The sequence below is a fragment of the Neofelis nebulosa genome, chromosome 11 (genome assembly GCF_028018385.1).
Source record: "Neofelis nebulosa isolate mNeoNeb1 chromosome 11, mNeoNeb1.pri, whole genome shotgun sequence".
NCBI lineage: Eukaryota > Metazoa > Chordata > Mammalia > Carnivora > Felidae > Neofelis > Neofelis nebulosa.
In genome coordinates this window covers 88,669,265-88,684,098 of record NC_080792.1, presented here as the reverse complement: position 1 = coordinate 88,684,098, position 14,834 = coordinate 88,669,265, and the positions used below count along the sequence as shown (strand labels likewise).

Genomic DNA, 14,834 nt, shown 5'->3' with positions numbered 1-14,834 from the left:
GTAAATATTCTGAAACAATAATCCCCATGGAGAATCAGTTACGACTGGCTTTGCACAACGGAGAGAACGGTCTTTTGTCTTTATGGCGATGTCCAACTGTGAAGAGACAGCCCGTGGGAGATCCGTGTGAAATGAGACACACAACACAAAACTGTATTATACACCCCGTCACCTGGGCTGCAGATGGTGGCAGCTTGGCAAGCTAGAGCATGTATTTCAGAAGGAAGATTGAGGCCCACGGGTGTTGCCAGTGGAATGTCATTAGCCAACATGTGACAAAGCTTCTGACACGTCAAAAACAGCAACTTCCCAGTGTCGGCATTGCGGTGATACTTAAACAAGTCTCTGGAAAAAAGGAAGTGTCAAAAGTGAGACTACTCGGAGCAGAAGCAAATGCATTTGCCTTTCTTGGATTAATATATGAACACCGCCTCTTTAAAAAGGGGCGCCTGGCTGGCTCAGTTACATGTCTGACTGTGGCTCAAGTCATGATCTCGTGGCTCATGAGTTCGAGCCCCGCACCGGGCTGTGTGATAACAGCTCAGAGCCTTGAGCCTGCTTCAGATTGTGTGTGTCTCTCTCTCTGCCCCCGACTCACGCTCTGTCTCTCTCTCTCTCAAGAATAAACATACATTGGGGTGGCTGGATGGCTCAGTCGGTTAAGGGTCTGACTCTTGGTTTCAGCTTAGGTCATGATCTCACAGTTGGTGGGTTCGAGCCCTGCATCAGACTCTGTGTTGACAGTGTGGAGCCTGCTTAGGATTCTCTCTTTCCCTCTCTTTCTCTGCCCCTCCGCTGTTAGTGCTCTCTTTCGCTCTCAAAGTAAATAAATAAACTTTAAAAATAATGAAAATAAACACTAAGAAATAAATAAAAAATAAAATCTCTTTAAAAATGTTTTTATGACATCTAATGTGCTTTGTCTTTTAACTTATTTGGGATATTATTAACTGTCAGAGGGCAAGGCCACCTAAATTCCACGGTTAGGTTACCTAACGACTCACATCATGTGAGTTACCTGCCTGCTATGCTACCATTTTGTGACCTAAACTAGGCTCCGAGGGCGAGAAACCAAGAATGATATCCATGCAAATGAAAAGGTCACTGGCCTAACCCTATTACCAAAGAAGTCAAGGAAGCACGTGTTCCTTTCAGACAAGCTATGTGTGCACGGGGCCGGGGCTCACCTGCATCTTCTCAGCGCTGCTTCCAGGTTCCCATGGTTTAAGGCTCTCAAGGTCAGCTCGGCCTCCCGCTGTTGTGTGGACAAGTGCAGGGCCAGCGCCTGTCTGTGCAGCTTGGACCTGGTGCTCGGGCTCTTGTCCTCGGCAGCTGGAGGCTCTGCAGAGCTCTGGGATTTGTGTTTGGTCTGTGTGACTTCGTGAGCTCTGATGTACTGTTCACGGAGCTCTGAGACCAGGGCACTGTTGCTGTAATCTCCAAAGGACAGGAAGACCTCGAAGTTCTCCTAGGAAGGCAAACAGGACAGCGTGCCTCATGTGCTCACTTCATCTGTTGTTAAAAACCACTGGTGAGTCTCAAATCTCTCCTTATTCTCCCTCAAAGACAACTCCCATGTTAATTAAGAATTTAAGACTTTATATTTCAAGTTATGAAAATAATACTATAATAAGTTTGAAAAACAGGAAAAACCATTTTAACCCAAGGATTTTTTTCTTTTCCTTGTTTATTTTAAATTTATTTTTTTTTTTAACGTTTATTTATTTTTGAGACAGAGAGAGACAGAGCATGAACGGCACAGGGGCAGAGAGAGAGGAAGACACAGAATCGGAAGCAGGCTCCAGGCTCTGAGCCATCAGCCCAGAGCCCGACGCGGGGCTCGAACTCACGGACCGCGAGATCGTGACCTGAGCCGAAGTCGGACGCTCAACCGACTGAGCCACCCAGGCGCCCCACAATGTTTATTTTTAAGAGAGAGAGAGAGCGAGAGAGAGAGAGCGAGAGACAGAGAGAGTGAGCGAGGGAGGGGCAGAGAGGGAGACAGATAATCCAAAGCGGGCTGCACATTGACAGCCGACAGCCTGATGCGGGGCTTGAACTCATAAACCGCAAGATCACGACCTGAGCCAAAGTCAGACGCTTTAACCAACTGAGTCACCAAGGCGCCCCTTAACCCAGGATTTTCTAAATGTCAGCACTATTGACACCATTTCTTGGTGTCAGATCATTCTTTATTGTGGGGGAATCCTTGAATAGCAAAAGTGACAGAATTAAGTATTAGGTTTGGGTGACTGAAGAAACCAGCTTTGCTCTTTTTTGTAATAATTCCTTTTGGCTGCTAACTCCAGACTTAGAATTTATTTTTCTTACCCGATTAAAAAAAATCCCCCTGAGGCCCAGGGAAGGATACCAAGAGGCAGTGAGATCACCTTCTTCTCCCCCTCTTCTTCTGGCTTTCCTCCCTCTCTTCTCCTTTTCTTTCCCCTTCTTCTACTTTTTTTTAAGTAATCTCTACACTTAACATAGGGCTCAAACTCACGATCCCAAGATCAAGTCACGTGCTCTTCTAACTGAACCAGTCAGGTGCCCCCTAGACCTTCTGTTTTGATGCAGTACTCTACAGCAAGGTTTCTCAATCTTGCCAGGTCCTCTGTTGTGAGGGCTGTCCTGTGCACTGTAGCAGCATCCCTGGCCTCTACCTGCTAGATGCCACTAGCACCCTCCTTCTACCACTCGTGACAATCAAAAACTATTTTGATTTTGAAAACTCCCTTCACAGTGTCAAGTACTCCCTGGGAGCAAACACACCTGAGCTGAGAACTGGTTATCCTAATAAGCAGTGACCATTTTCTTGGTCTTTCTTTTCAGTTTTCTTCACCAGCATTTTGTGGCTACACGGGTAATTTCATATGTTCCCTTCTCCAGTTAACACTATGGCATTTCTCCTTTCTCCTGTCATTACACAGACTTCACAAATATTATTTTGGATGCCTGCATAACTTAATCTATGGTGCAGTTATTTATAAAATGTAAAATTTTGAAACTGAGGCTTTTCCCCCAAAAATATTAGTTATCTTTCCCAAAGGGGATGCATCATGTAGAAATACTTATTTATAAAAATAAATAGAATGTTTACTGCAGATAAGTTGTGGAAGACTTTATTCATTATATGTCACAATTCCCTCTTTATTAGGAACCACAGAAATGTTTATGCTTATATAACCACAGACTATCTCTAGAAAAATACACAAGAAACTGGCAACAGCAGTTGCATCTAATGTGGGCAACTGGGTAGCTAGAATATCAGGATAGGAGGAAGACTTGTTTTTCACTATATATTCTTTCAAACTTTTTTTTTTTTTGTCAAAGAGTTAATTCCTTACTGTTTACAACATGCAGTACAGAATTTTAGTAAGTTTATTTTTTATTGTGGTAAAATATACATAAAATTCACCATTTTAACCATTTTAAAGCCTTTTGAATTATGTAGCATCCATGTATAATCTAGTCAAAGATAAATATACAAGTGATTAAACCAAGAAGTTTCTCTTTTCAATGTGCATCTTTTTCCCAAGGAATGTAGCTTCTGTGTGTAGTCAATATAGCTCATGATTTTTCAAGAAGATATATATATGTTTTTAACGTTTTATTTTTGAAAAAACACAAGCTGGGGAGGGGCAGAGAACCCAAGGTGGGGCTTGAACTCACAAACAGTGACATCATGACCTGAGCCAAAATCGAACGTTTAATCGACTGAGTCACCCAGGTGCTCCCAAGGATATATATTTTTTTTATTTTCAGTAATCTTATTTTAACTATTTATTGCTGCTGAGGCAGTGCTAAGTAGAATAAGCAAGGGTACTGAGGTCAGACACATGGGGTCCGAGTAGCGGGTTCAGGTGATGAGCTCACCATGTTCACTGCAGCATTACTCACAACAGCCAAAAAGAAAAAACAACTTAAGTGTCTATCAACAGAGGAATAAACAAAATGTGGTCCACTCCTACAATGGAACATGAGTCAGGTGTGAAAGGAATGAAGCACTGACACCTGATACACGGAGGAACTTTGAAAACATGCTGACTGAGAGAAGCCAGACACAATGAGATAAATATTGTAGGATTCCACTTACAAGAAATCTATAGAAAGGCAAATTCAGAGAAAGTAGATCAAAGGTTTCCAGGGGTTGGAACGGGGGGTTACTGCTTAATGGGTAAAAATGGGTAAAATGCATAAAAAGTTTCTGCTTGAGGGGACGAAAAGTAGATGGTGGTGAAGGTCACAACATTGTAAGTGTAATTAATGCCATTGAACTATATATTGAAAAATGGGTAAAATGGCAAATTTTACATTGTTACCACAATTATGAAAAATTATTAATATACCAAAAGCACTGAATTATACACTTTATTTTTTTTTTTTTTTTTTTTTAAATTTTTTTTTAACCTTTATTTATTTTTGAGACAGAGACAGAGCATGAATGGGGGAGGGTCAGAGAGAGGGAGACATAGAATCGGAAACAGGCTCCAGGCTCCGAGCTGTCAGCACAGAGCCCGACGCGGGGCTCGAACTCACGGACCGTGAGATCACGACCTGAGCGGAAGTCGGCCGCTTAACCGACTGAGCCACCCAGGTGCCCCTGAATTATACACTTTAAATAGATGAACAGTATGGTATGTGAATTACATCTCCATAAAATTGTTTTTTCCTTTTCCTTTTAAATTTTTATTTATTTTTGACAGAGAAAACGCTTATGTTTGTGAGGGTGGAGTAGAGAGGGAGGGAGAGAGTCCTAAGCAGGCTCCCTGCTGTCAGTGAAGAGCCTGGGGCTCAATCTCACGAGATCTCAAACTGTGTGACCAATGTCCCAAGCTGTGACGGTGAGACCATGACCTGAGCCAAAATCAAGAGTCCGATGCTTAACCGACTGAGCCACCAAGGCACCCCAGGTTGTTTTACAAATGAGAGAAAAAAAGGAAAACCAGTACGCTGTAACTACAATTCCCGAAGGCTTGGGGCACCTGGGTGGCTCAGCTGGTTGAGCATCCAACTTGGGATCAGGTCATAATATCATGGTTTGTGGGTTTGAGCCCCACATCGGGCTCCCTGCTATCAGTGCAGAGCCAGCTTCAGATCCCCTGTCCCCTTCTCTTTCTGCCTCTCCCTCACTTGCACTTTCCCTCTCAAAAATAAATGAACATTAAAAAAAAAATAACAAAATAAAATTATTGAAGACCAGTACAGAAAGTTTGAAGGATGGACTGATCATCCATGTCAAATGCAGTGATAAGTAACATAATCAGTAAAGTAATAATGTTCAACATAACTTAACGTCTTTACCTGTAAGCTAGCAACAGCTTTAAATTGTTTCAGGATTTCTTCACATTCATCCTTCTTCTGCAGATTGTCTGTAATTAAATTTTTTTAAGTTATAGTAGACATCCAAATTCCCCTATTATTAGATTTTTTTTTTTTTTTTTTTTTTTTTTTAAGTAGGCTCCATGCCCAATGTGGGGCTTGAACTCAAGACCCTGAGATCAAAAGTCACATGCTCCACCGACTGAGATAGCCAGGTGCCCCTTATCAGGGTTTTTTTAAAGCTAATGTTTTAACTGGCTATGGGTCTTTTATCTCAAGTCTTCAGTAGTTCTTTTCAGAAGCTGAGGTAAGAGAATTTAAGTACAAAAAATCTATTCTTTCTGAAGACAGAAAAGAGCAGCTTATGGGTTACAAGAGAAATGGCAGTTATTCTGAAATAATTTCAGCTTTTTTCCCCCCTAAGAGTTACTTTGTTAATGTTTTACTTAAGTTCAAGTTTAAACAGGTTTTTGCCTGACCATGACCAAACGATAAGTGAGAAATCTGAGCAGTAAGTGCAAGGCACCAAAGAAATCCAATCTAGCTTCAAAGAGCTTACTGAAGCGTATAAACAAATGGTCAGGTGATTTTAGAGGTTTCTGTTTTTACACTACTAATCAAAAGAATAAAGGAAGGAAGACTTTTCATGAGGAAAAATGGGTGGGGTCAATGAAGACAAAGCAAGAAAAAACAAGGATAAGGACAAGGGCTGTCACTGATGCTCCTTTCTGGAAAGGGCAAGCTTACGAACAAAACCAAGATGAAGGCACAAAGGTAGAATGTACCTTTCTGGATGTCACATAGCATTTTAAGAATGTCTACGGATGTCTTCGCTACAGACATTCTCCAGGCCTTGTCCTTAAAAGGAAAATAGAAAATAAAACATATTTCTTTTATTCGTACTTTTTATTCACTCTTTTGTTCACTACTAGTGAAGTACACATACAAACAAATACACAAAAGCCATGAAATCAGAAAAAAAAAAAAAAAAACCCAGTAAAATGGCTGAAAAAAAATGAGAGGTCAGTCATCACAGGGAGTCAGGCCGCTGAGAAATGGATAATTGAATCGCATAGAATGTAAACACGAACAACACTGGTACGAACGCTTGGATATATGATTTAGAAATACCATAGAGCAGGCAAATCCCCAAATCACACCTTTCAGCTACACTATTTTTTTTACATATGTAATGTTTTTTTTTTTTTATTTTTGAGAGAGAGAGAGAGACACCCACTCAGGCACCCCTCAGCTACACTGTAATTAATCGTCACTTGGGTTTTGTTTTTTAAATAGTTTTTATTGGACAAAACATTCGGAAAAGCTCTCTGGAAAAGTTAAAAAGAACTGAACTTGTTTAAGCCCAGAGAATCAAAGTCTAAGAAATAATCATTATCTTCAAGACTGAAAAAGATTTGAGGCACCTGGGTGGCTCAGTTGGTTGAACGTCTGACTTCGGCTCAGGCTATGATCTCACAGTTGTGAGTTCGAGCCCCGCATTGGTCGGGCTCTGTGCTGACAGCTCAGAGCCTGGAGCCAGCTTCAGATTCTGTGTCTCCCTCTCTCTCTGCCCCTCCCCAACTAGCACTCTCTCTCTCAAGAAAATAAACATTAAAAAAAAAAAAAGGACTGAAAAAGATGAAAACAAACAAAAAAGACAAGAAAAATCGGGGCGCCTGTGTGGCTCAGTCGGTTAAGCGTCCGACTTCAGCTCAGGTCACGATCTCGCGGTCCGTGAGTTCGAGCCCCGCATCGGGCTCTGGGCTGATGGCTCAGAGCCTGGAGCCTGTTTCAGATTCTGTGTCTCCCTCTCTCTCTGCCCCTCCCCCGTTCATGCTGCGTCTCTCTATGTCTCAAAAATAAATAAACGTTAAAAAAAAATTTAAAAAAAAAAAAAAAAAGAAAAATCAAAGGAGGAAAAGCTTTAATTGAAGACATGATGTATGTGAAATGCTTAGCAAGTGCAAGGTGCACACAAAGTACTCAAGTATTTCCACTCTGGGGCGCAGTCCGAGCTGGTGGTTAAGAACACAGACTTTGGTATCAGATGGTTTGAGGTGAGGTTCTGCCACTTTCTAATAACGCCGGGAAAGTCACTCATCTTAAAATGTTAGTTTCTGAACTTAATCTATAAGGAGCTGACAACAGGACCCATCTCAGAATGTTGTTGTGAAGAGGAAAGTGGACAATTCATTTAACCTATTTAACCTAAGCCCCCAGCATTATAACAGTATAACAAATATTAGATACCAAAATAACCAAACTTATTTCCCTAAAGGTAAAAAATTACTAAAGTGGACTGCTGACACAGGATGGGGGGTAAACGGTAAAAAAAACCCTCAACTGTCCTGAAAAAATTAGGTATTTGGTTCCTCATCTCTCTCAAGAAGTGAAGTGGCTCTTTTAAAATTGTTTCTAAGTTCAACATTCTAAGATTATTGAGATTTACATGGGTTCTGTGGCTGACATTATTTGATAGTAATGACTACGTCCTATACAACACAAAATACTTTATATTGCATGGCTTTATGGAAAACCCTTTGTGTACAACAACTAGTTCAATTAATCCTGGTTTGTAGATCCTTGATTATTCAGTGTGGGCTCAAGCCACTGCTCCGAGGCAGCCATATGTGGTTTTCTATGTAGTGAATTTACACAGGGATTTTTACATTAGAACATTCTAGCAATGAGAAGAGCAGATATTCATATTTTGCTTATCCATCTTTTCTATCCTGTTGATTAATATCCATAAATATTGGATTTATCTATATTTTATTTAGTGAAAATCTCACCTCTTTAGAATCATCCGGTTCTTCTTGTAATGCCAGTCGTGCCCATAAGATTACCCGTTCTGCAGTTTTCTCCGCTTGAGCAGGAGGCAAAGACCTCAACAGAAGCACACAGTCTTCACCCTTTAACAGTGTTTGAAAGGAAGAAAAGTGTAAAGGACAGTTTGGAAAGTTTGGACTTGCCTCTTCCTTTTCTATTTAAAGGTGAAAAGACGTCAATTAAAAAAACAGAATATAGTCTGATGTTTTAAAAATTTTGCTAATTCTGGTTTTGACAACAGCAAACAAAAAGATAAAATTAAAATACAAACCTTTGTATGTTGTGACTCTTAAGTATGCTCATGTTATCAAATTATATCAAAATAAAGACACTTAAAATACAAAAAAAAAAAAAAAAAAAAGAACATCCTACTCTGGAATCAAAGGGTCCTACAGCGTATATAAAACATGAGTCTATGTTTCATAACCACGAAATAGTATGAAAGCCCAACAGCCAGTCACTAAATACTTTTTAAAGAACCTACAGTTATGAAAAATGTGGCCAATCTAACATCCAATATTTTCATCTTGGTGTAACTTTCTTTTGTGCTAATCTAGTCAGATAATTTGATTGATATGAGCTTTTACAGATTTAGTTGACAAAGAAATCTAAGAAAAGATAATATAAAACTCATACCTGTTCTCTATCCATCAGGTCAATAATCTTTAGACTATAAATTTCATCATCAGGTAACATATACGCTTGGGCCACCTTCAAAGCATCTTCTAAAGAAGATGGGACATCTTGTTTGAGAATATATCTGACCACCCTCTGAAACAGAGACAATATACAATATATACTTTCTTCGTCATGAAATCTCAGTGAACCCAGAAATCCTTTGCTCGTAAGGGCACAGTACTCATCAAATTAAAATCAAGCAGCAGAAAACAAAGCTGTGTGAAAAATTAAAACATGATTTATATTCTGAATTTTATGACAGTCCTGTCTACCTTCTTCCCCATCGCCCAGCTTTATTGGGGTATATGTGACAAATAAACGTTGCGTATACTTCAGGTGTACAACTTAGTGATCTGATACACTCCTTTTGGAAAGGTCTTCTTTTATTTTTTTAAGTAATTTCTACACATAACATGAGGTTCAAACTTACAACCCTTAGGTCAAGAGTCACATGCTCCACTGACTGAGCCAGCCAGATACCCCTGAAGATCCTACTCACATTCTGTCTAACAAAAGGAAAGTAGTGAGGAACCTAGCCCTATGAGCTTTTAAGAATATAAAGTCCTCGTTACATTTTCCAAGTTGCTTTCAACATGGAACAGAGGAGTTAAAAGACTCTTCAACTATTATACTTACCATGATTTCCTTGTTTAAGAGATTCACCTCCCTTATTCCATAACCTCGTAAAAGTTTTTTCATCTCCATTAGTTTATAACTTTCCTGCAATAACTTGACCCTAAAAGGAAATTGTTGATATTAACATGGATTGTATTTTTTTAATGAAATAATAAAGGACACAGTAAAGGAAAGAAAACCATAAATAGATGTCAAGTGAAAACATGAGGTTTATCCAACACCAAAACAACTATTTGGGAGACTGTCATCTTACTTGGGATGGTCCATCTCTAAATGCTGTCTCACCAGCTGCTCCACAGCCACGCTCCAGGGAACCACTGCAGCGTACATGATCTTAAGCACAGCATCAAATATGAGCTACAAAGATACACACACACCAATCATGAAGAGGCCTCAGATTTATGTCTCACGCAAATTAATGACACTGTCTAATCTACAGTAGATGTCTTATATCCACTGTGCAGTACTCTGAGAATATTCCCTCTGATTGCAAAAATACATATTTCTTCCAGTTTTCACACATAAAGTACAATTTTATTATTTAGAAAAACTCAGAAAAATATTTTCTCTGCTGAAAGTTAAATCATATACCTCTATTCCTACAGACTCTAGTCTCTTTAAAAATATTTTTCAGGATTTTATTCATATTTTTATAATGGTGTCCAGTAACAGTGAGAAGCCAAAATAAAAAATGTTTCAAAAAAAAAAAAAATGTTTCCATGTTTGTATTATCATAGAACAGCCTAGAAATATATGCATCCCATCATCCACGATAGTTCTTCTAAGAACGGGATAAGAAAGTTTTTACTTTTTATAATTAAAGAAAATGGAATTTTGGGGTTTTTTTCTTTTTTTTAAATTCTTTTTCCAAACCTCAGAAATTCTCCTTAGCAAATATTGTGTTGCAGGGCACCTGGGTGGCTTAGTTGGCTAAGCGTCCAACTTCGGGTCAGGTCATGATCTCATGGTTTGTGAGTTTGAGCCCTCCATCGGGCTCTATGCTGACAGCTCAGAGCCTGGAACCTGCTTCCGATTCTGTGTCTTCCTCTCTCTGCCCCTCCCCTCCCCCACTCATGCTCTGTCTTTGTCTCTCAAAAATAAATACACATTAAAGAAAAAAAATTTTTATTTTTATTTATTTATTTATTTTTAACATTTATTTATTTTTGAGACAGAGAGAAACAGAGCATGAACGGGGTGAGGGTCAGAGAGAGGGAGACCCAGAACCCGAAGCAGGTTCCAGGCTCTGAGCTGTCAGCACAGAGCCCGACGCGGGGCTCGAACTCACAGACCGCGAGATCATGACCTGAGCCGAAGTCGGCCGCTTAACCGACTGAGCCACCCAGGCGCCCTGAAAAAAAATTTTTAAACAAATATGTGTTGCTTTTGTGATTAGAGAAAAAGTTTTAAGATGCAACGCTCAAAAGGAAAATCTGCACGGTCACGACGTACTTACATCTGTGTCAGACAAACATCCTATTACTGCCATGGCTTTTGCTTCCCATGCAGTTTCAAAGAGTGAGGTGGACTTTGAGCTACATCTCTTCAATAAATCCTAAAAGGGGATAAACATATATACTTTTTTATTTAAAACTCTCACATACACAATAAGTAAAACACAGGTAAATAGCTTTTGTGGACATGAAAAAAAAAAAACAAAAACAAAAACTACTTAGCCATGAATGTTAAAACAATACTCGAGAAAGACAAAATTGCCAAAGCCTGGGCCTTTAGTTTTATATGGTACAGAAAACTTAAGAAGGAAACGTTCTTGAAGAATTTACAAATAAGATTATTGCAGCTTATTAATGTGTGAAAACAATTGCTAACATTTGTTGAGCTTATGCTCCTATTATTTCACAATAACAATTTGGAGGAATAATTAATTATATTATCCCATTTTGCCCAAGGTTACCATCAATCAGTGGCAGTTATCCCACATAACCTTGCCGATACAACATGCTGCATAAATCCTAATGGTAAAGTATGACATTTCTTAAAGGTTAAATGTTTAATATAATGACACATTGCACAGAGGCAAGGAAAAAAGACTAGATCTAAAGAAGCTACCTCTATGTAGAGCAGGAGAAGTTCCTCCTCTTGCAAGCCATGTTCCCTCATGTAAACTCTTATAAACTTCTCTAAGACAGAAGGAATCAGCTCTGGGGCTAACACTTTATCAAACATCCGGAACACAATGGTGGTTGTATTCTCCTGGATGCCAAAAGAAAGATGGTATAGATGCAAGCTCTAGCCATAGTGGCTGTGATTAAAAACTAATAATACTTCTGATAAGTCTAGACTTTTACCTTCTCAAAATCAGAGAGGGCCAGTTTGCAGTTGTATTTCCTATGCAATGCGATCAACTCCTGCAAGTTATTTACCAAAGTCCTTAACTGACATACTTCCTCTGTGTTTTGATAATCCTTCTAAAACAGAAGTGTGAGAAGGAAACATACAAAAAGTCAGAATTATTTCAGATAAGGAGTGCCTGGGTACCTCAGTCGGTAAAGTGTCTGACTCTTGGTTTTGGCTCAGGTCATAATCTTATGGCTTCGTGGTTTGAGCCCCACATTGGGCTCTGCACTGGCCATGTGGAGCCTGCTTGGGATTCTCTCTCCCTCTCTCTCTGCCCCTCCCCACTTGTGGTGTCTCTGTCTCTCTCAAAATAAATAAATAAACTTAAAAAAAAAAAGAAAAGAATTATTTCATATAAAATAAGAATTGGCCATGATTATGGTCTTAAGGGGAAATCTGCACCTAATACCTTTAAATTTTGTAGAATTTTAACTCATACACTAGTACAAATTGACAGATCAGAATCCAACAGAAATCTAAAAGCAATTTTCCCTCTCAAAAAAAATACACAGAAAAACTTCAATGTTAGTGTAATTTTTTTAAACGTTTTATTTTTGTTTTAAGATTTGTTTTTAAGCAATCTCTACACTCAACATGGGGTTGAACCTACAACCCAGAGATCAAGAGTGCACGCTCCACCGACTGAGCCACCCCTGAATGCTAGTGTAGTATTTTTATACTTAAGTATAAAAACATCATTTAGATGGCCCTCAATATCCCCTCTATACAGATCAAGATCACATATAAAATTGTAACATTTCCTAAACTTATATACAAGAACACAATTTTCACTATTGACAAAAGACAACAGAGAAAAGACAAAAGTAGTATTTTATAAGCAAGAGAAAAATCTCTTCTATGGAAAAATCTGTTATAATGATCAATATACATCATATATTAAATATACATATATCAATATACTTGAAATGCATAGAAAAAATTCCCATTTAATTTTTAACAGTATATAATCAGTAAGTACAATTACTGGCAAGAATCTGCTGTGTCAGAAAGGAGGAAATTTAGTATGTATTTTGATAAATTTAGAAATTTAAGGAATCAATGCAATTTCATAATGCATATTATGACCTTATATAAAGTCATACCTTCTGGTACTTAATTAAGTCCTTAATACTTCCAAGTTGAAATTGTAAGGGGATGTCTCACATATTAGTTTATAAATGAATTTATGGTACGCCGACAAACTTATGAATGCTTTCTAGTTTTTAGAAACTTAAGGGGAAAAAGAAATTAAAAATTCAGAAGCCAAATTATTAATTCAGTTCATGAACCTCAAATTAACATCAAACATAACATCAGCATTTCTGAGCTTAGTTCCCTTTCTAGCACTGCTATTTTTTTCAGTCAAAAAAGACCCAGAATTTTTTTCAGTTTCATCTTTAAAAAAATTCACTGGTACCTAAGCCATAATGGCTATTAGAAATCTAAGAAATGCAATCAGAACAGGGAGTGGTTTGCTGGTTTAAGTAAGTCTTTGAAAACTAAGCCTAATGCATTAATAAATTTCATTCTTTTAAAGGACTATGAAATGCTGCCAATGCAGAAAATCCCAATTATACTACTTAGGAGTATGTTTCTCTACTGTTTCCCATTTGGTTTGATCAATAGAGAAAAACAGAGCATTAAAATAGGCTGAAGCTGTGACAGGAGAATCAGAAAGAAAAAAAAAGAAAAATTTTCTTTTTTTATTTTAAAACTACATGAAAGAAGAACTCATAAACAGAAAATTTAAGAAATGGATGTATTTCTAAGTACACGTAGACAAACTCTTTAATATAAATTGAGTGCTTTACTACTAAAAATTCACTATCCAGATCATACCAAGGAAATCCATTGCCAACAGGACACCAACACCAACTCATTTGGTTTTCCTGCTGTAAAAAATACTTCTGCCAGTTGAAGTCCATTTTCTGGCCAGTTTGCCTGTGAAGAGTAACAAGCCATGAAATGTGATGTTGTAAGCCACTGGGAGTGTTTGAAATGTCTGTTCAGTGTAAATTATACTGGTATTACCTTATCAGTTAATTCAAGGTTTCTGGCTGCTTGTTCCAACCATTTTGCCAGAATTTTCTGAAACAGACATATTACTTAAAAATAAAATACTCGGCAGACAATCACTGGAATAATTTAAAACCCCCCTTGGTAATCTTTCAACAGAGACAGTAAAGAACTAACTGGTGTTAGTGTAATTTACTATGACATAAGGCAAAGATGGGACTTGGACGATCCAGAATGGAAATACTAAAGGAAACTCACCTGCCCTTCAGGTACAGCCCTTCTCACAAATGGGATCACATCATTTTTAAGCCATGGACAAAGCTTTCGCAAAGAGACTGGTGTAGAAATTGAGTTGAGCAAGTTCTCAAGCATTTTCACATCCAATCTGTTTTCAAAGTTTGCCTAAATTATACAGGGTGAGAAATTAAGACCTCTCAGACAGATTTAAAGTGACAGCCTCCCAAAATGGAAAAGACTTGTTATGAAATAATGTACTGATTTAATTATGAGCACTAAGGGTGACCAGTGAGTCACCGGCAGCCACAAACTCCACGAGCTTTCATGGCAACAAGTACCAACTAACAAATTAAGTGGAGACAAACTGGCAGAGAAAGGGAAATTTAGCAGCAGGTCAAAGTACAAATCCTAACAAGCAACATGTCCGTTATTGACGTCACACCAAGATACCACTTTTGGCACCTAAGTATATCTGTCAACATTGAAGGGATTCAGAGGAGCAGTGTTAATGGGCAATCCTTTCCCACAATCTGAGCTGCAACAGGAACACCCTCTCCACCAACACTACTTAAGAAAGCCCATCAATAAATCATGTAATAAAATGTTACCTTTTTTTTTTTTTTTTTTAAAGATCTTGTTAAGTAACCTCTATACTCAACATGGGGCTCGAACTCACAAACCCAAGGATCAAGAGTCACATGCTCTACCGACACAGCCAGCCAGATGCCCCAAAATGTTGCCTTTTGAACTAAGTTTAGGAG

The 14,834-nt window shown here is 38.5% G+C and overlaps 1 protein-coding gene across 3 annotated transcripts in view; it reads right to left on the bottom strand.

The window, feature by feature from the left end:
- Window positions 1–14,834, bottom strand: part of KNTC1 (kinetochore associated 1) — a 74,510-nt gene that overhangs the window by 34,817 nt on the left and 24,859 nt on the right. For all 3 annotated transcript variants that reach the window (XM_058691361.1, XM_058691362.1, XM_058691363.1), the window contains 14 exons: window positions 14,095–14,238; window positions 13,852–13,908; window positions 13,660–13,761; window positions 11,772–11,891; window positions 11,533–11,676; window positions 10,919–11,017; window positions 9,716–9,819; window positions 9,463–9,562; window positions 8,785–8,919; window positions 8,112–8,231; window positions 6,105–6,177; window positions 5,302–5,369; window positions 1,188–1,468; window positions 173–345 (listed from right to left, as the gene is read on the bottom strand). In XM_058691361.1, coding sequence (XP_058547344.1) covers window positions 173–345; window positions 1,188–1,468; window positions 5,302–5,369; window positions 6,105–6,177; window positions 8,112–8,231; window positions 8,785–8,919; window positions 9,463–9,562; window positions 9,716–9,819; window positions 10,919–11,017; window positions 11,533–11,676; window positions 11,772–11,891; window positions 13,660–13,761; window positions 13,852–13,908; window positions 14,095–14,238 — 1,720 coding nt within the window. The remainder of the gene's footprint in view (window positions 1–172; window positions 346–1,187; window positions 1,469–5,301; window positions 5,370–6,104; window positions 6,178–8,111; window positions 8,232–8,784; window positions 8,920–9,462; window positions 9,563–9,715; window positions 9,820–10,918; window positions 11,018–11,532; window positions 11,677–11,771; window positions 11,892–13,659; window positions 13,762–13,851; window positions 13,909–14,094; window positions 14,239–14,834) is intronic.